Genomic DNA, 17,928 nt, shown 5'->3' on the forward strand with positions numbered 1-17,928 from the left:
TACTAGCCCCGTGACTCTGCTTCCATTTGTAAAACGGGGATGTCAGAGCCCTGATTTGAACCCATTAGTTATAAAAGATGTTTTGGGACAATTGGGACATTTTCAATATGGATGATTAGATCATTATTATTAGGTATTAGATAATTCCTTTAGAGGATTATTAACTTATCAGATGCGGCAGTGGTATTGTACTTACGTGGTCTATGTCCTTATTTTTTGGAGACTCATGCTGAGCATTTATTTTTAAGTGTCTCACAAAAAGAGAGAGAAATGAAGTAAGTATAGCAAAATGTTAGCAATCATTGAATCAAAGTAGTGGGTATATGGATTTTCATTTCGTCCCTCATTCTACTTTTCATGTGACCATTTTTATAAGAAAATTATTTGTATTTTTCAAATAGTGCTCAGCTCATAGGTTTGTTGTGAAATTTTCGTAAGTTGGTACGTGTAAGGGACTTAGTCTCTGGCATAGAGTAAATGGCCAATAAACTTTAACTATTAATAATCATTATTTCATATAATCCTTTCAACACCATCAAGGAGGTCATATTACCCTGTTTTACAGATCAAAAAACTGGGACCCAGGGATAGCAAGTAACTTGTTTAAAGTCGCATGGCCTATTCTTGTTAGGTTTTCTGATCCTAATGTGTTCTTTCTCACCACTCCGCCAATCCTAACTAAAAGTAAACATGGTGTTTGGGTTTTTCTGGGCATCAGTTCCTCTCTGAATCTCTTTAGATATCAATCAGGGACACTGAGCAGTGGAAGTGGAGAGCACCATTGAGTTAGCAGTTCTGTACTCAGGGGCAGAACCCAGCATGCTGGCTATCACAACTTTTCCCACCGTGAGGGAACAGACAGATGAGTCTCCCAGAAAGTCAAAGAGGACATTCCAGAAGGGACAGAATTTTTTCAGTGGGAAAGACGGTCCCTGGACTGATGACCCAATTGTGTCCACAGATGCCATCCGTGGATCCTTAAGCCTCACAAACCTTTCCAGTCCCATGTCTGGAGTCTATATCTGCAAGGCCCACAATGAGGTGGGCAGTGCCCAGTGCAATGTGACCTTGGAAGTGAGCACAGGTCAGTGAGGGGTAAGTGTGGTTAAGGAGAAGATTGGACGCTGGTGGGGGTGGGGTTGCAAGAGGAGAGGAGGCCTGTCTGCTGAGGCCTCTCATTGTTAACAGGACAAGGAGCTTGTCCTGGTCAGATGTTTGTACAAATGTCTGGTCACTGACTGACCATTTTCTGCTTGACAGAAAATGGAAGAAGAAAAACTGTTTGTGGTGGCAGTGGGGTAGAGGGATTGGAGGGGGTGGGTACCAGCTGGGGGTCTCCCTCTGACACCAAGGCTTTTCCAGGGCCAGGGCCTGCGGTGGTTGCTGGAGCTGTTGTGGGCACTCTGGTTGGACTGGGGCTGCTGGCTGGGCTGGTCCTCTTGTACCAACGCCGGAGCAAGGCCCTAGAGGAGCCGGCCAATGATATCAAGTAAGTGTGTCTGGTCTCTGCCCGAACGGGGTTCTCCTAGCTTCCCTTGGCTGGAAGTCTGGGCAGCTGTCTGAAACATCATTCCATTGGGTGGATTTTAAGGGAGGGGAGAGTGAAACGGTGTCTGAGCAGGGAGTAAGACAAAGCATGTAGAAATTCTCCCCTCTCCCCCCCTCCAGCTTCTGACCTCTTATTACTTCTTTGATCACTAGGGAGGATGCCACTGCTCCCCGGACCCTGCCTTGGCCCAAGGGCTCGGACACAATCTCCAAGAATGGGACACTTTCCTCTGTCACCTCAGCACGAGCCCTCCGGCACCCCCAAGGTCCTCCCAGACCTGGTGCACTGACCCCCACGCTCAGCCTCTCCAGTCAGGTCCTGCCCTCACCCAGGCTGCCCAGGACAGATGGGGCCCAACCTCAGCCAATATCCCCCAGCCCTGGTGGGGTCTCTTCCTCTGCTCTGAGCCGCATGGGTGCTGTCCCCGTAATGGTGCCCGCCCAGAGTCAGGCTGGGTCTCTGGTGTGATGGTCCAGCCACTCATTAGCTAAGCCATCTGGTTTCTCTCCTTCCTATAGGGGTCACCCCTACCTCAGAGGCCTGAGTCTTGGGGGACCACCTTCCAGACTTCCAGTCCTCTGCCCACACCTTTCTTTACTAAGGGAAAACTGAGTCTCTGTTGAGATCCAAACATTCAGGAAGTAGAAGAAGAGGAAGTGGACCTCAGATTAGGAAGAGCCCCTGCCCCCTCCCCCAGTCCTCCTTAGGACTGCAGGGAACACTGCTGAGATAGGGCCCTGGTAGGGACTGCCAGTCAATGAGTCCTCCAGGCCCCCTTGATCTGTACTCCACCCCATCTAACAGCATCCTTCACCCCCACTCCAGCTCCCTGCATTCATATAACCTGTCCTGCTGGCTTGGTTGGGTTTTGTTGGGGCAGGGGATAGGGAAAGTATTTTTTAAACTAACTTGAAATGTGTGTTTTTGTTTTTATTTTGCAAATTTCAATAAAGATGCATTGTGTTTGTATGGAAAGTAGGAGTCAAATTGCCTTTTCAAACCCTGGAGGGCTTCTCCACACAGCTTCCTGGAACAGCTTTTCTAGAGTCTTTAAAAGGGTCATTTGTAGGGACGCCTGGGTGGTGCAGTTGGATGGACATCTGACTCTTGGTTTTGGCTTAGATCGTGATCTCAGGATCCCGAGATGGAGTCCCGCAGAGTCTGCTTGGGATTGATTCTCTCTTCCTCTCCCTCTGCCCATCCTGCTTGTTCTCTCAAATAAATAAATAAGTCTTAAAAAAAAAAAAAAGGGAGGTCATTAGCTATCAGGTGGCTGGGGAAGGCCCCAGAAGTCTGAGGCCAGGAAGACCCTAACCCACTCTGAGCAGCAAGGGGATGAAGCCCGGTGCCCTTTCTGCTAGGGCTTGAGTACTCACGGACTTCGGGTGTGGGTGCTTTTAATCTCCTGCTTCCTCTTAAGGGCAGGAGGGAGAAACCTGACTTGTTCTTCCCTTTCCCAGACCACTGAGTCCTTAACAAACACATCTTCTTGCCCTCCAGTGTGGTGAGGGAAAGCTGGACATAGGATGGGGTGCAGGCGTGTGCCCCAATTCTGCCACACCCTTTCCTATCAAGGGTGGGGTCTCCTCCAAGACTCAGTTTCTCTGCTGAGAAATGGAGTGGCTCTGGGAGTGGGGAGCTGGCTTTAGTTTCCATGGAGACTCCTACCTCAGCAAGCGGTGATAAAGGTGCCAAAGAAGGACTCCCAGAGAAAAGAAGGACTAGGAAGGAATAAGAATCTCGGAAAGGGTCAGAAAGGATCTTCTGCCCGGGGCTCATGCTCCCGGGAGGGACCCCTAAGTGGTGATGTCCATTTGCTCACTCAGGTTATTAGAATGCCTCCCTCTTCTTCAGGGGCCACTCTTTGTTGGTCTACAGAGCGCTCCAGATCTGATCCCTTCCCCCTGGGGTGCCACCCAAGCCCAGCCCTTTTCCCGGGGCCTGACAGCTTCAGAAATCGGGGGGAAGCGGACGGAAGAAGGGAGTAGGGCTAGAATGATTCCAGTATTGGGGCTGGAGGAGGGAGGAGCATTTCCTTACCTGAGGGCACGGGCCTCTCCCCTTGTTTGCTCTGAGATAGCCAGTCTTGCTCCTGCCCTGCAAGAGGCGGCCGCCCTGTGGGCGCTGCCTTCCCTCCCCCAGACCCAGACGCCCAGACCGACCCACAGACGGCTGGACTCGGCCATGGCCCGGCTTCCGGGGCCCTTCCTCTGCGGGGCCCTGCTGGGCTTCGTCTGCCTGGGCGGTGAGGAGGCGGCGGGCTGGACCGCGGTCAGAGCTGGGGGGCAGACGCCTGGCCTCCCGGCTCCTGGGGCCGGCTCAGTCCCGCGGAGCGGGCTGGGGGTGCGCGGGGCCGCAGGGGCCCGGGGTCCGCGGGGCGGGGCCGAGGAAAGGCGTCGAAGGCCGGGCGGGCGAAGGACACAGTCACGCAAGCCGGCGGGCAAGTTGGGCCTCCCCGGGAGGCTTTAACCACCACCGGACTATTGTTTTCCTTTCCCTGATGAGCACACCCTCATACCTGGCCCAGTCTCGGGCCTTTTACCCACAAAAACCCGGCCGAGATGTGTGCTCCTCCCTCCCGGCAACCTCAGGTTTCGAGAAGGGAGGGATTGAGGGGAGGAAGCTGAGCTCTGGAGGAGGGAGGGAGGCCTTGAGAGCCGCGGGTTGGGCCGGACCCCAAGACCGCCACCGGGATTCGGGGCCGGACCTCCACTCCACCCCAGCCCCGGGCCTGGCGCCGTCCGAGCGCTTCTCCCGCCGGCCTCCCCTCTCTCTGTGTCCCCCCAGCCCCCGGGCTAGCCGTGGAGGTGAAGGTACCCGCCGAGCCCCTGAGCACCCCCGTGGGCAAGACCGCAGAGCTGACCTGCAGCTACAGCACGTCGGTGGGAGACAACTTCGCCCTGGAGTGGAGCTTTGTGCCGCCTGGGAAGCCCATGTCTGAGTCCCACCCGGTGAGCTAAGAGCGTTGCGCTGGAGTGGGGCGGCCCTCCGGCCTCTTGGTGGGGTTGGCTGGGAGAGGCTGGAACAGAGGGCCCACCCAGGATGAGGGTGCGGGTCAGAGAGGGTGGGTTTGGGGATCAGCATGCTTGGATGAAAAAATGAGTGGAGTCTTTCTAGATCTTCTTAGGACCACAGTCTGCATGACTCCGTATGCCATATATGGCCCTGTATATCCAACCTCTCTCCCGGAGCTCCTACAAGCAACTCCCCTATCCTTGTGCAGTCCCAGTTTCATTAATGCTAAGCTCTGGTGATTGTTAGTAGGATCAAATGCCGCCCCTTCCAGGAATATTTGCATTAATTTCCCCCCTCAGATTGAGAGCCGTGCTTAGCTGAAAGCAATAAAACTAGTTTATTTAGCCCTTGGGAAGGGATGGTATTTGGGGACAGATAGACCTTGCCGGTTCTGGCTCCAGAGCATCAGCTTCCCTGTCTGGTATAAAAGGAGGGGCCTCTAATACCTTCTTATACCTGCTTTGGAGAAAGGACTGTAGAGTTGACGCCAGGCAGAAAAAGGCACATATGTGTGTCTTCTGCTTCTCCCCAGATCCTATACTTCACCAGTGGCCATCTGTATCCAACTGGTTCTAAGGCAAAGAGGGCCAGCCTGCTTCAGAACCCCCCCACAGGAGGGGTGGCCACCCTGAAGCTGACTGATGTCGACCCCTCGGACACTGGAACCTACCTCTGCCAAGTTAATAACCCGCCAGATTTCTACACCAATGGGTTGGGGCTAATCAACCTTACTGTGCTTGGTAAGGCAGGCTGGGGACCCACCAGCCACCCATGTACTGAGAAAGATTGCGCTGGCCCTGCTAAGTTCCCTCCCCCAGATCCCTGATTTCCAGCCCAAGCACACACTGCACTGGGGACCCCAAGGGAAAATACCTCCTTCCCAAAGTCCTCCACCCTCCACAAAGAATGCCTCTTTCCTCAGTCTCTAGTCACAAAGGGTTCAAGAGAGAGAAAGCTCTTCCCATATATAGGGATCTGAGTCATGCCCCAGACAACTCTATCTTTGGGGGAACGTCCCATTTGTAGCTCAGATTCTGTCTCTCCGTATGTCAGTGGCAGAGAAGAGGAGTGGCCATTAAAGGAACAAGGGCCCCTGTCACTAGGCACCAACCTTGTGTTCACAATTTCCATCTCACTCCAACCCAGAACCTGCTCAGAGATGAGCAAACAGAAACTATGAAAGAGGCTGGGGATGTCTAGGTGGAAAAGTGAAGATTTAGGAGGTGTGTAACAATTGCACTCAAGTATCTGAAGGCTTGTCCTGTGGAGGAGAAATTTTTCATTTCTCTTTGTGGGCAGAAATTGGGACCAAATGGGTGGATATTATATTAACACAGATTTTGGCTCAACACGAGGAAGAATTTTCTAACAATCAGAATTTCCAATAGTGGCAATCATTTCCTGGGGATGCAGTGGAATGTGAAGAGAAGTGGACTACTATTTGGTGGGAGTACTGGAGCAGGAAATCTAGCACGTGATGGGGGGGTGGGGCTAAAAGATGGCTAAAGTACTTTCTGTGATTCTTGCAGTGCCCCCCAGTAGTCCCTTGTGCAGTAAGAGTGGTCAGACCTCCGTGGGGGGCTCTGCTGCCCTGAAGTGCAGCTCTTCCCAGGGAGCCCCCAGGCCAGTGTACAACTGGGTACGCCTTGGATCTTTCCCTACACCTTCTCCTGGCAGCATGATGCAAGGTAAGGCCCTGGGGTATCAGGGAAGAGGGGACTCAGGACCTGGGCACACCTGGTCTCTAAACTCCACACCCCCTCACTTATCGGTTCTGTGCCTGTGGGTCTGAGACAGACCACCGTACCATTCCCTGCTTCTTCCCTGGGGTCCTGTATTGCTCTCTCCTGTCTGGCTTCCTGTGGTCTGTGGCTCTGTGCTCCTGGGAGCATTTCTCAAGTTACATGTACTCCTGGTGTCTTGGATGACAGTGGAAGACAGGGGGAAGAGAGGGGGTCTTCTATGATTTCCACTTTTGGGGATTTCTTGAGGGTCACGAATCATTTCCAAGCTTCCCAGAGAGGAAACTGAGGCAGAGTAACATGGACTGGCTTGAATCATTTAGTCAGTGTCTTGGGAGGAACCAGGTAAATGGGTAAGAGCCTTGTCTTCTCAGCTTCCTCATACTTGTTCCAGTGCCCTGTCCCTTGCCCCAGCCCCAGCACACCCCTTTATCAATCCAGAGAGCCCTCTGGATCATCTGGTGTGTGCTCTGCCTTCTAAAGGGAGGGTAAGCAGCTTAGTAAAACATTTGAGCTACCCCAGAAGGTACAGTTTCTAGCAATCAAGCCTTCCCTTCACCCCAACCAGGAGCCTGACATCAGCCAGTAAGCATCCCACCCCAATCCCATGAGTGTGCCATCTCCTCCTCCCCTGAAAAGGCAGCTGTGCAGGGTGGAAAGAGCACAGAAGTGTCAGTGACTTTGGCACTTCCTTTCTGGGTCACCTCGGACAATTACTTTCCTTCTCTGAGCCAGGGTCCCCCCTAATAAATGAGGTTAGTCCCTTCCTGACAGGATTGTGTTAAGGATGAAATATGTTTTCATCATAGTAGGTGCTCCCTGTGAGTTGAATGAATGATGGAACACTTCCTCCTTACCCTCTAGATGAGGTGTCTGGCCAGCTCATTCTCACCAATCTCTCCCTGACCAATTCTGGCACCTACCGCTGTGTGGCCACCAACCAGATGGGCAGTGCGTCCTGTGAGCTGACCCTCTCTGTGACTGGTAGGGAATGCTGGGCAGAGGCCCGGCTGGCAGGCCTGGGCTGGGGAGGCTGCGTGAGACACCTGGGGAGAGGCCAGGAAGGTCTGCCCCTCCGAGTTCCCTGTGTCCCCTTTAGACCCATCCAAAGGCCGAGTGGCTGGGGCCCTGATTGGGGTGCTCCTGGGCGTGCTGTTCCTGTCAGTTGCTGCGTTCTGCCTGATAAGGTTCCAGAAAGAGAGGAGGAAGAAGCCCAAGGAGACATATGGGGGTAGTGACATTCGGTGAGCAGGAGGGCTGGGCGGGGGTTACAGAAAAGGAGAAAAGGGCTTGGGTTATGAGTAGGTGACTTCAGCCCTCAGACTCTGACATATTTCGGGTTGTTTGGGGGTAAGGAGTGCTGCTCAGCTCTGGGATTCGGTGGTGGGGGTGGCAGGTAGAGCAAGTGTGCTTGTGAGTGAGCGATGCACAGGGTGGAGGACTTGGTTCACGGCTTCCCTCACCCTCCTCACACTTGAAAGAATTTTCAGTTTTTAAGTCCTTTTCATATATATATATATATACCGGATATGGATGCCAAGAGTTGGATTTGTCCTGAGCCTTCAACTGAGTTTAGTTCTTCTGTGTGGGGGAGTAAGGAAAGGAGAGGCAAAGCTGCCTCTGTCACCCGTTAGCTGTCAGCCGTGGGGTCCAGAAGAGGGCTCAGAGCAATATTTCTCAAAGTGTGGTCTTCAGATTCCCTGGACAGAAAATACCAGATTCCAGCTACTTCCTATTCCTCCTGAAGCAGTGTGCGTGTGTGTGTGTGTGTGTGTGTGTGAGATGGGGCCTGGAATCTTCATTTCAACCCAAATTCCACAGATGATTTTCAGGCACATTAAAATTTAAAGTCTTTGGGTTAGAGGATGGGGGGTCTCCTTTGAGGGATGCCCCCAACCTTCACTAAAAATTTTCTTATATCAGGGAGGATGCCATTGCGCCTGGGATTTCAGAGCAAACTTCTGTGAGAGCTGATTCTAGCAAAGGGCTCCTGGAGAGGCCTCCCTCTGCCAATAGTGTGACGACCACCAAGTCCAAGCTCCCTATGGTTGTGTGATTTCTTCCCCTATCCTTGAGGGGGAATATCAAGAATTAAAGCCTTTGGGTACCATATTGTCTCCCTCTTCTTTCTGCCGGCATAGCTAATTCCTCTAGGCGCACAAAGAGTATTACCAGGACGCGAAGGAATGGGCTTGGGGTCCTAAATGAGATGCTGTAGGTGGGAAGTTTGGTTGGCTCCAAGAGAGTAGGTTTTAACAAGGTCCTCTTCCCATTTTTTCCCCTCCTCACCTCCACTTTTGGGTTTGGTCAAGTGAAATTTGCTCAAGCTTCAGGTGATGGTTCAGGCGATGGCCTTGTGCACCCAAACTCCCTCCCCTCCGGCACCCTCTGAATACTTGGACATTCCTCTTTATTGTTCACATTCCAACCCAGCACGGTCACATGCACACACGGAGATAAAAATCCTTCGGGCCACAGCCCCAGGAGCCCGGCGGGGGGCGGGGCTAGCAGGGTGGGGGCGGGGCCGCGGCAGGCTCCTCCTACCGAGCCTCCCAGGAGCTCGGCGTTTGCATAAACAAGATGAGAGCTGGAGAGGTGGCTCTCGGGGTGCGCCGGGGAGAGGGGAAGCAGATTACAGGCAGGCGTGGGGTTGGGGTGCGAAATAGGTACTTCCCTTACGATCAGAGCAGGAGGTATCCAACACCATAAAAACCCTCTTTCCCTCTCTCCTCACCCCAGAGCCAAAGTTCTGGGGCTAGGCTGGGGCGCGAACAGCACAGAGACGCAGAGCGCCCCCTTTATCTGCGCACAGAACGAAAGGACTTTTTTTTTTTTTTTAAAGTTAGTGTACTTGGGTGACGCTTAGGGCGCCCTCCGCAGTGCGCGCAGGGAAGTGCACGGAGGCTGCGGAGGCAGAGCTGCATGCGGGGTGCGGGCAGAGGTGGGCGAGAAGCAAAAGAAGGAAGATGTGAGAGCGCGGGGTTTGGGGCTAGGGTGGGAAGGAAGGGCGAATGGGGACCATATTAGACTGGAGGACTAACTAAAAGGGCACGGACTTAGCGACTCCTCGACGGAGCCTGCCTGGGAGAGGGAGTCTCTGGGGACGCAGGGAGGGCTCCTGAAGCTGGCAGGCTGGTGGGAAGGAGAGGATCACAAACACGGCAGGGAAGTCTCGTCACTGCGAAGGGGACGCGGCATCCATCTCTCCTTGGCAACTGAGGACAGAGAAGGTCTGAGCACCTGCCCTCCCGGGTACTTCCTCTCCCCCTTCCTTCTCCCTTCCTGAACCAGGACACCAGGGCGGGGAGCGCCAGGGGACCTCAGTCACCCAGAACCCCCCACCCGAGTCACTGAGCTGAAATAAGCCCGTGGGCAGTGCGTGTGTGCGCCGCAGTGTTTACAGCCTCAGGCCGGGTTTGTGCAGCCAAATGAGGGTGGCTGCGTTTCTGTGTTGGTCCAGGTGTGTCCCTGTCGCAGCCTCAGGCGTCCAGATGAAAACCCGTAGGCTGGAGGGGGTGACGGCGGGCAGAGGGAAGGGTGGGGGATTTGGTCCTTTTCTCCCCCTCAGGCCTCCCACCCGCTTCCGAGTCTTATTCATTACCTTTGAAAATGCTCAGTTCTTCGGTCCAGGGCGGGGCAGAAGGAGGGAGGAGAGAGAGGAACAGGTGAGCTCTCGGAACCCGCAGCGCCCTCAGCCTCCTCCCAGCCACCCACCCCAGGTCTCGCCTGGGAGCCCCCGACCCTTAGCTCCCTCTCCGCCCCGCAGCCCGCCCGTAGTCTCCGGGCTCCTTCGGAGGGGGAGCGGGGCCGCTCTCGGCAGGTCCCGGGTTTGGGAAGGGGGAACCTGCCGCCCGCCGCGCCCCGCCCGCCTCACCTGGCCTAGTCTCCGCTGGGGCCGCCGCCCGCGCCTCCCCGGGCGCCCCCAGCTCCGCCCGTTCCCCCGTGGCCCGGGCCCTTCCGGCCGCGCTCTCCACTCTTTATCTTCTTCCGCGCCATGTGGCCCCGGAAACTCGCCTGGATTTTGGCCGCCGCTGCGTTGGCGCCAGGATCGTCCAGCGGGATGTCTAGGATGTCGTCGTCCGGCTTGGAGCACGCGCTCTCCTGGGGGCGGGGCAGGGGGTACTCGTGGGATGACTGGGATGAGACCCCGACAGGGTAGGGTAGGAGTAGAGCCTTGGGGGGAACCGACGCGCGAGTGGGAAGCGCAGAGAGGGGAGCTATGGGCGTGGGGAAGGGCTGAGCAAGGGCCGCGCGCGCCGGTGTGTGTGTGTGTGTGTGTCCCTCCTGGAGAGCGGCAAGCAAAAAGTTAGGGTCATGGTCAGGTGGACACAGCTGTGTTTCCAACTCAGGAAAGAGTCGTGCACGGTGGGATGGGGTACAAGACAGCCAGAGAGCCCTGAGTGAGCTGAGCGAAGGGTCCATCACCAGCGGCTGAGCTGGAGAGCGGCAGAGCTGATGGAGGGTGGGCTGGGAGGAGCAAAGTAGACAGCAGCAGGGACTCCTGGATGTGGCTGCCCCTCCCCCCTGTCCTCAGAGGGTGCCTCCAGATCAGAAGGGCCCCTTCTGAGTTCAGGATTCCCGGGGACAGGGTGTAGAAGAATCAGGCCAGTCCCTTCCCTAAGTAAAATTACATCAGGGCTCAAAGCTGGAATTAGGGTGAAGGTGGGGCTAACCCCTGGTGAGTCAGCCTCCCTCCACCTAGGGCTAGAGGCCCAGAGACTGCTTTGCCATTGATTCTTCCTTTTCCAGTGCTCCCCAGGAGGTACTCAAACACAGCAGAGACGAGGTGGTCTGGAAGAAGCTACAGAGAAAAGGCTTCACTCCAAAAAAGACAAAGGAAAGATGAGGAGCGAGAAGCCCTTGGCCTTGTGTGCTCCAGAAGAAAGGCGTTATGACAATAGCTACCCATTAAGTACTTCTCTTGTTCCTGGCACAGTAACACAGTGTTTTACAGACATTATTTTATTTAGTCCTGGCAAAGCTATGACGCACCTTTTATTGTCATCCTAGTTTACCTCTAATAAAACTGATGATGTAAGTGTTTATAAATCTTACATGAGGTTGTACAGATAGTTACTAATGGACCTAAGATTCAGACCCTTGTATGTCAGAGTCCAGAGTATATTTTCAACCCCTATTCCGTAGGATAAGCAAAGGCAGTCAAGAAAATGAACCAAGCTCTACCTCTTGTTACCTAATGCTTTCTTGTCTCAGCTCCTTCATCTGAAATCAGGATCATCGTATCTACCTCTATGGGTTGCGAGGAAGAATAAACAGCATGATATACATCCAGTTTCTCGCACAATCTAGTTGCTCAATAAATGGTAGCTATTACGATGATTCTTTTAATTAATAAGTTGATGTGAAATAGTTGTTTTTATAGGCCAAAAAATAAAACAACCCCAATTTCATATGGTTCAGCCTATAATAATCACATCCACCCCCGGGGCCTCAGGTTTCTGTCTCCCACAGCCTGCCCTAGCTGAGACAGGCAAAGGTTAGGGAATAGATGGTATTGATTTTAGAAGTAAGGCTCTGGAATGGAGAGGGCCTCAGTCCCTGAGCCCCTTTGTTGCTTAATATTATGCACAGCATTAATGTGGGTTGGGATGCATATGGTTACTATGGAGTTAAAAAGGCATTTCTCTTTTGATCTGACCCTGTGGCTTCTAGGAATTCTCTCCTCCCCCCTCCACCCCCCACCCCAAGGACTCCTGCTTTAAAAATGGCTTCCCCTCATCATCTTCGCAATGCTGTTTTCATTTCCTGGGCTTCAGTGTTCTGCAGTTTGTGGTCAAGATGCCCACAATTGATTTAAATGCAGTTACAGGGAGTTATTAAGAAGCCTGTGTGGTTGTGGAGGGGATTGGCACTCTTTTTGTCTTCTGCAGGTCTAGCACTCCCTCTCTGACCTCTTATTCTCCACCTGTAATCAGAAACAACTCTTGTGTTCCTTGATTCCCAGAGCTCATGCCTCTCTTGGGATATCCTTAGGGAACAAAGGTTCTCCTCAACAGAGGACAACGATTTAAAACCAACCAACCAACCAACCAACCAACTAACCCATTCCTGACCCACCTACCCTTGGCCAGCAACTATGGAAGAAGGGGTATCTTCCCCCAACTGGGCTACGACCAAGCTGCTGTCTCTACCCACCTCAACCGGATCCAGAATGGAAACCCAGAACAGCTGGCAGAACCATCCAACACACTACTCCTCCCCCAAACCAGCTCCCTCTCCCTCCAGCTGAATTCTCAGGGCAGAGCAGCTAGGTGGCCTGTCCACAGGCAGAACCGGAGAGAGAATAAAAGGAATCCAGGAAGGGTCATGGTTCTGGGCTGGTGCCTTCTAAAGCTTGAGAGCTCCATATGAACCAGCGGTGGAAATGTGCACTAGAGGGTAAAACAGGAACCATGGCTTCTGGTCCCAAGCGGGCGTATCACTTCACCTCCAGGGGTCTCAGTTTCTTCAGGCCGCAACTGGAACTTGGCCTAGATGGATAAATTCTTTAGGTCCCCAATCCTAAAAGCCTTAAGAATTATCCCCGCTAGGGCGCCTGGGTGGCTCAGTTGGTTTAAGCCTCTGCCTTCGGCTCAGGTCATGATCCCGGAGTCCCAGGATTGAGCCCCGCATAGGGCTCCCTGCTCAGTGGGGAGTCTGCTTCTCCATCTGCCCCTCACCGCATTCTTGTGCTCTCTCTCAAATAAATAAATAAATAAATCTTAAAAAAAAAAAAAAAAAGAATTATCCCTACCTATTGCTTACTATATGCCAGGCCCTGTGCTTTGCACACATCACCTCACTTAATCCCCACTTCAGAGGTCAAAAAACAGCCTCAGAGACATGTTGCAATTTACCCAAGGCCACAGAGCTAACAAATTGTGATGGGATTCGGAAGCCTCAGGGCAGGTAATTATTTTTATGAGTTCAGTTAGACCAGGTCAACCAGACTAAGCAAAAGAAATGAGTGGAATCCAAAAAAATGTCTCCTTGCCTTTTCATATTAAGTGAATGGAGGGAAGTCATATATATGTGACTATGTAAATCAGCAACTGGTACATTTGAATCAGCAGCTCTGCCTCTTAAAAAAAAAAAAAAAAAGCTCTCCTCGAGCTTCCTTACCAAGGGGCAAGAAGGAAATAAGGCAGGACTAAGTGTTTCCCAACACCAGGTCAGATGGTCAGCAAGGAGAGCCCCAGAATGAAAGATACAGAGGGCCCTGCCTTGGGGTGCCTGGCTAGCTCAGGCGAGAGGGGTTGATGTAGAGGGGTTTGGGCGTAGAGCTTACTTAAAAAAAAGAAAGAAAAAAAAAGAGGGCCTCTAGACCCCAGATGCACTCTGTTCTCTACATGTCCCAGCTCCCTTCCAGCTCTCAGTCCACCTCCACAGAATGGGGATGGGGTAGGAAGATGCTCAGTCCCAGCCCTGTTCCAGCCCTCTGCCTGTCACCTCTTCTTTATTTTCTTACCCCCCCCGGCCCCCCCGCACATTCTTGCAATGGTGCTGTCTCTTGCTTAGTCCTTTAGCCCTGCAGATCTGGGACAGGGCCTCACAGGGTTGTTGTGATGATTAAATATAAAGTTAATATGGTAAGCAATCACAAATTGACCAATATTACTGATGTTGATGAATCAAAATCATAATAACAACTACAATGATTTACCCCTAAGTTCTTTCTGCCTCTTGGTACCCAGACATAGGGAAGTCTCATCTCTTATAAACTGGGCTATTCTTTCCTTCCAAACCTCACTTTTTTTTTTTTTCTTTTCTTTTGTAAGCCATAGGGTGGAGGGTGGGGAGCAGGCAAAGTCATAACCTCTTGTATCATTAGCTGGGTTGACTGAATGACAGAGAATGCAAGGACTTTGGAGTAGTCTTTCTCCATATGTAGGGGCTAAAAATAAATAATTAAAAATAGAAAATAAATAAACACATTCCATATATGTATGATCACTGTACTCCTCTGGGGTGCTAGGAGCCAGGTCCTGTGCCAGGCGCTTTCGTACCCAAGTCACCTTAGCAGCAATCTACTTGGGCATCAGGCACTCGCAGCCTCCAGGTCTCCGTGTGGGCGCTGACAAATTGCAGACACTTCCTTGCCTCGCCAGCAGGGCTCCCTCGCGGTCACTTCACCCAGCCCCCTCCGGGGCTAGATGGCGTTGGGGGACGGGCCAACCCCTCCCCAGAACCACACTGACTAGGCTCTCTGCTGCCCATCATCATTCCTGAGCTAACCAATATGAACTGACTGTCCACCCCCCAGCCCCCCGCGCTGTACACGAGGGTCACGGAGATCATCCTGTCTGCCCACCTACGGCGGTGGCAGTGGGATGGGGAATGGAGTGAGGGCGACAGCCAGGGGAAAGGAGACCGAAAGGAGTCGCCGCAGCTTCGCTACAGTTTACAGCGTCTCTCCGGGGGAAGTTCCTCTTCTCGTCTAACCTGCAGCTTCGCTGCTGCAGAGCCCTGCAGAGTCCCCGGTCCAACCTGGACTGCCTGGCGGATGGGCGTCCAGACGCCCCCGCGAGCTGGGGAGCATTTTTCCTAGGGCTTCCAAGTCAGGCGGGTACCTTCCACCACCCACCACCCACGTCTCCGCAGGCATCCCTTATTGCTCCTGGGTCTTCTGCACCCTCAAATGCACTTCCATCCCTTACTCTCCCTCCAGGGGGTTCTTGGGAGCCCCTTGCCCCAGATCAAGCTGAGTGCCCGTCCCCCCGGCCCTCTAACTTACGGTGCAGCAGTCCATGCTGGTGTTGGGGGTCCTTGGCTGGGGCACAGGCTGGCGCAGGGCGGGGGTGGGGTCTGTGTGGTGCTGGGTGGGGACTCTGGGGCCTTGGGGTGCCCGCTGACCAGCGCCGAAGCAGCCGCTCCGCTCTCGGGTCCTCTCTCCCGCGCTCCGCTCTGCTCGCGAATGTAACCTGAGCCCTTCGGTCGAGAAGCCAATCAGGAGAAGGCTCCGGCAGGGCGGGCGGGGATTTTACAGGGAGGACCACGCCCCCTCCCTGCTCCCTCTGCCTCGCTCCCCCTCCTGCCCCAACCCCTCCGCCTACACACTTCCATCCATTCCTCCTACACACCCCATCCTCCCAAATTCAACCCCCTTGTTTGCTGAGGCGGCAGACTGCCAGGCAGATGTATGCCGCCGCAGGCAGAGGGAGGCCCCCGACATCCCGGGCACAAACACACTCACATCTGGGCACAACACGCCTCCCACCCGTATGTGGAAAACCACGCACCCCTCACCCACCTCCCCACACTTCCACAACTTAGCTGGAGTCCCAAATATGGCTGCCTCTAACTCCTCCTCCCCTCACCCCCGCCAGTCCTCAAAGAAAAGCCCCCTAAGACGTGCGTTTAAAAAAGTCCCATCATCACTCTGCTACGGAACCAAGAAAGCTGTCAGTACAAAACCTGAGGGTGAGCACACATAAACACGAAAGCTCACAAGCCCCACATGTGTATATGTGGCACTGCCCCGGCTCGCCGAAACGCGCACGGCTGCGTGCAGACTCTACAGACACCACCTGGAAAAATAACTACACAGACCTTGTACACACGCTGTGCAGATAAATGCCGACGGTGCCCGGCCTGCATAGGTGCGTAATCATCCTACCGGCGAGGTCCCCGTTACCTATCTATCTATCTATCTATCTATCATCTATCATCTATCTAATGTATGGATTTATGCATAGATACTAGCTTGGGAGAAATACCCTTCCCTCCCACTCCCCAGTCCAGAATCTCCCTAACCTCTTTTTTAAAAATTAATTTATTTTAGAGATAGAGAGAGGGGGGAGAGAGCGAGAGAGAGCGAGAGAGAGAGAGAGCAAGGGTGGGGAGGAGCAGAGGGAGAGGGACAAACCTACTCCTTGCTAAGGGGGGTGGAGGCCCACGTGGGGCTGATCCCACCACCCTGAGTTCATGATCTGAGCCAAAACCAAGAGTCCCTTGCTGAACCTGCTGAGCCACCCAGGCGCCCCTCCCTAACCTCTTGATCCATTGCTTCAGAATAAAACAAAAACTGGTCACTCTCACCCTGCCCCTGGGAAGAAGAAAAATACCCGAAACCCTAGTATTGGGAAATTTAAAAAATGGTTGTCTTTTGGGGTCCACGGTGGAGGAAGGATGTGGGCTTTGTGAGAGGCTGGAGAAGGGAGATACGGGAGGAACATCGTGGAGCAGCCTGTCCGGGTAGGAGAGCAGGCAGTGTGGCATGTTAAGTGGATAGAGTAGGCCACCTCCGAAGAAAACAGAAAGTCTTTTTCAGCTAAGGTCCCAGAGGAGGGAAGGCTGCTCAGGCAGGTTGACTGAAGCAGAGCACGGAGGGAAAAAGGCCCTGTGGCTCTGCTTGGGACAGGGGATCCTGGAACAGCACTGCAGGGAATCCACAGCCACTGGCCAGTCCTAGCAGGGCTGCTGCAGGCTTCCTTCCTACCTGAATGGGCTACAGGCTTTGCTGGCCAAAGGGAAAATGAGTGGGAGGGAAATTCTTGTGGTCACTCATGATGGGAACTGGGTTAGGCAGCTTGGCCCCCCAAACTGAGCTGGATGCTGGCCGGGATTCCAGGGCTTGGGGTATAGGGGTGTCTCTCCCAGCATGTTTGGGACCCACCCACCCTTGTAACTGAAAATCTGTTCCCCAATCTGTCTCTGGCACATCCTCTATCCCCCCACCTCTGCCAAATGGCAGGATGTCCTGGGAACTCAGCCCTTGCCTAAATGATGGGCACATCTGGGGCCTTCGCTTAGGCCAGTTCCGGTTGGACTTCAAATCTAGGATCCAGAGGAGAAAGGGAAGGAGAAAATTGGGGACAGAATGGGTATCAGGCCTGGACTCTGCTTTTCTCTTCCCAAATTAGAGCTGAGGAATTCGGGATTTAGCGAGTTTGCAGTAAAGTCCCCCAAGTTGCTAGGCAACATCCCTCTGCAGGCTGCGCTGCCTCTGGGCCCTTCTTCCTGCTGGTCAGAGCTGAAGTGGGGGGGGTAGCTTTACAACATGCCCCCCTAAACTCCCACACAGGCAGCACAGCCCTTCCCTCTTCCTAAAAGATGCCCTTGTGTTGGGTGAGGGTGTCTCGGAACACTGGCGGGCCCATGGAAGAGCAGAAATGGCAACTGTCAGTTCCATCCGCAAAACAAGCATTTCAGCAACAGCCCACTTGAGGCGCCCACGCAGAACTGGCCACTGAGCTTGCCGTGGGGGATGGGCAGTCTCCGAGGTAAGGAAAAGGTAGACAGAGAGGAAGGCAGAGACGGGAATCAGAAGACAGACACAAACTCAGATGATCCAGAGGAAGGAGCAGCGACACGCACAGCCTCATTTAAATGACACACACATGGACCCAGAGGCACAGAAACACGTCCACAAGACACATACTGTGGGCCCGTGGCCACCCACTGACATCCAAAGACATGCACGGCAGTGCGCCCTTTCGCCATCACGCATCAGGGGTACGCGCTTCCTTGGTGAGGGCTTCCTCTTTTGGACTAGGTGGCCGGGGTTCAACAGCAAGATGGGCTGGGTGGAACTCCGAGCCCCTGCTCAAACAGATGAGCAAGGAGAAGGGACAGGAGCTGTGTGGAATGCCTGGGTCTGGCGGCTTTGGGGAGCAGGCTGCC

The 17,928-nt window shown here is 53.6% G+C and overlaps 3 protein-coding genes across 6 annotated transcripts in view; 2 read left to right on the top strand and 1 right to left on the bottom strand.

Annotated features, from left to right (window-relative positions):
- ESAM (endothelial cell adhesion molecule) overlaps positions 1–2,524 on the top strand; it is an 8,353-nt gene extending 5,829 nt beyond the window's left edge. For both annotated transcript variants that reach the window (XM_081799217.1, XM_081799216.1), the window contains exons 5-7: positions 962–1,084; positions 1,363–1,489; positions 1,702–2,524. In XM_081799217.1, the coding sequence (XP_081655343.1) occupies positions 962–1,084; positions 1,363–1,489; positions 1,702–2,017 (566 nt within the window). In that variant the 3' untranslated portion in view covers positions 2,018–2,524. The remainder of the gene's footprint in view (positions 1–961; positions 1,085–1,362; positions 1,490–1,701) is intronic.
- A 263-nt stretch (positions 2,525–2,787) lies between these two features.
- Positions 2,788–12,128, top strand: VSIG2 (V-set and immunoglobulin domain containing 2). 3 transcript variants are annotated; one of them, XM_006747325.3, is made up of 7 exons: positions 2,804–3,794; positions 4,337–4,500; positions 5,097–5,304; positions 6,094–6,252; positions 7,171–7,290; positions 7,406–7,550; positions 8,230–8,416. In XM_006747325.3, the coding sequence occupies exons 1-7, from the start codon at positions 3,356–3,358 to the stop codon at positions 8,360–8,362; spliced, it is 1,368 nt and encodes a 455-aa protein (XP_006747388.3). In that variant the 5' UTR covers positions 2,804–3,355; the 3' UTR covers positions 8,363–8,416. The 3 variants fall into 3 exon arrangements, with proteins under 3 accessions (XP_081655341.1, XP_030874050.2, XP_006747388.3); XM_031018190.2 differs by lacking the exon at positions 7,406–7,550 and having other exon boundaries at positions 2,795–3,794; XM_081799215.1 differs by lacking the exons at positions 7,171–7,290; positions 7,406–7,550; positions 8,230–8,416 and adding an exon at positions 11,056–12,128 and having other exon boundaries at positions 2,788–3,794.
- NRGN (neurogranin) lies at positions 8,700–15,240 on the bottom strand. Its single transcript, XM_006747326.3, has 4 exons — positions 15,041–15,240; positions 10,181–10,407; positions 9,908–9,925; positions 8,700–9,521 (listed from the first exon to the last, which is right to left on the bottom strand). The coding sequence occupies exons 1-2, from the start codon at positions 15,053–15,055 to the stop codon at positions 10,186–10,188; spliced, it is 237 nt and encodes a 78-aa protein (XP_006747389.1). The 5' UTR covers positions 15,056–15,240; the 3' UTR covers positions 8,700–9,521; positions 9,908–9,925; positions 10,181–10,185.
- Between the last annotated feature and the right edge of the window lie 2,688 nt (positions 15,241–17,928).

This window comes from Leptonychotes weddellii, chromosome 11, assembly GCF_054177405.1.
Source record: "Leptonychotes weddellii isolate Sample4059 chromosome 11, ASM5417740v2, whole genome shotgun sequence".
Lineage (NCBI taxonomy): Eukaryota > Metazoa > Chordata > Mammalia > Carnivora > Phocidae > Leptonychotes > Leptonychotes weddellii.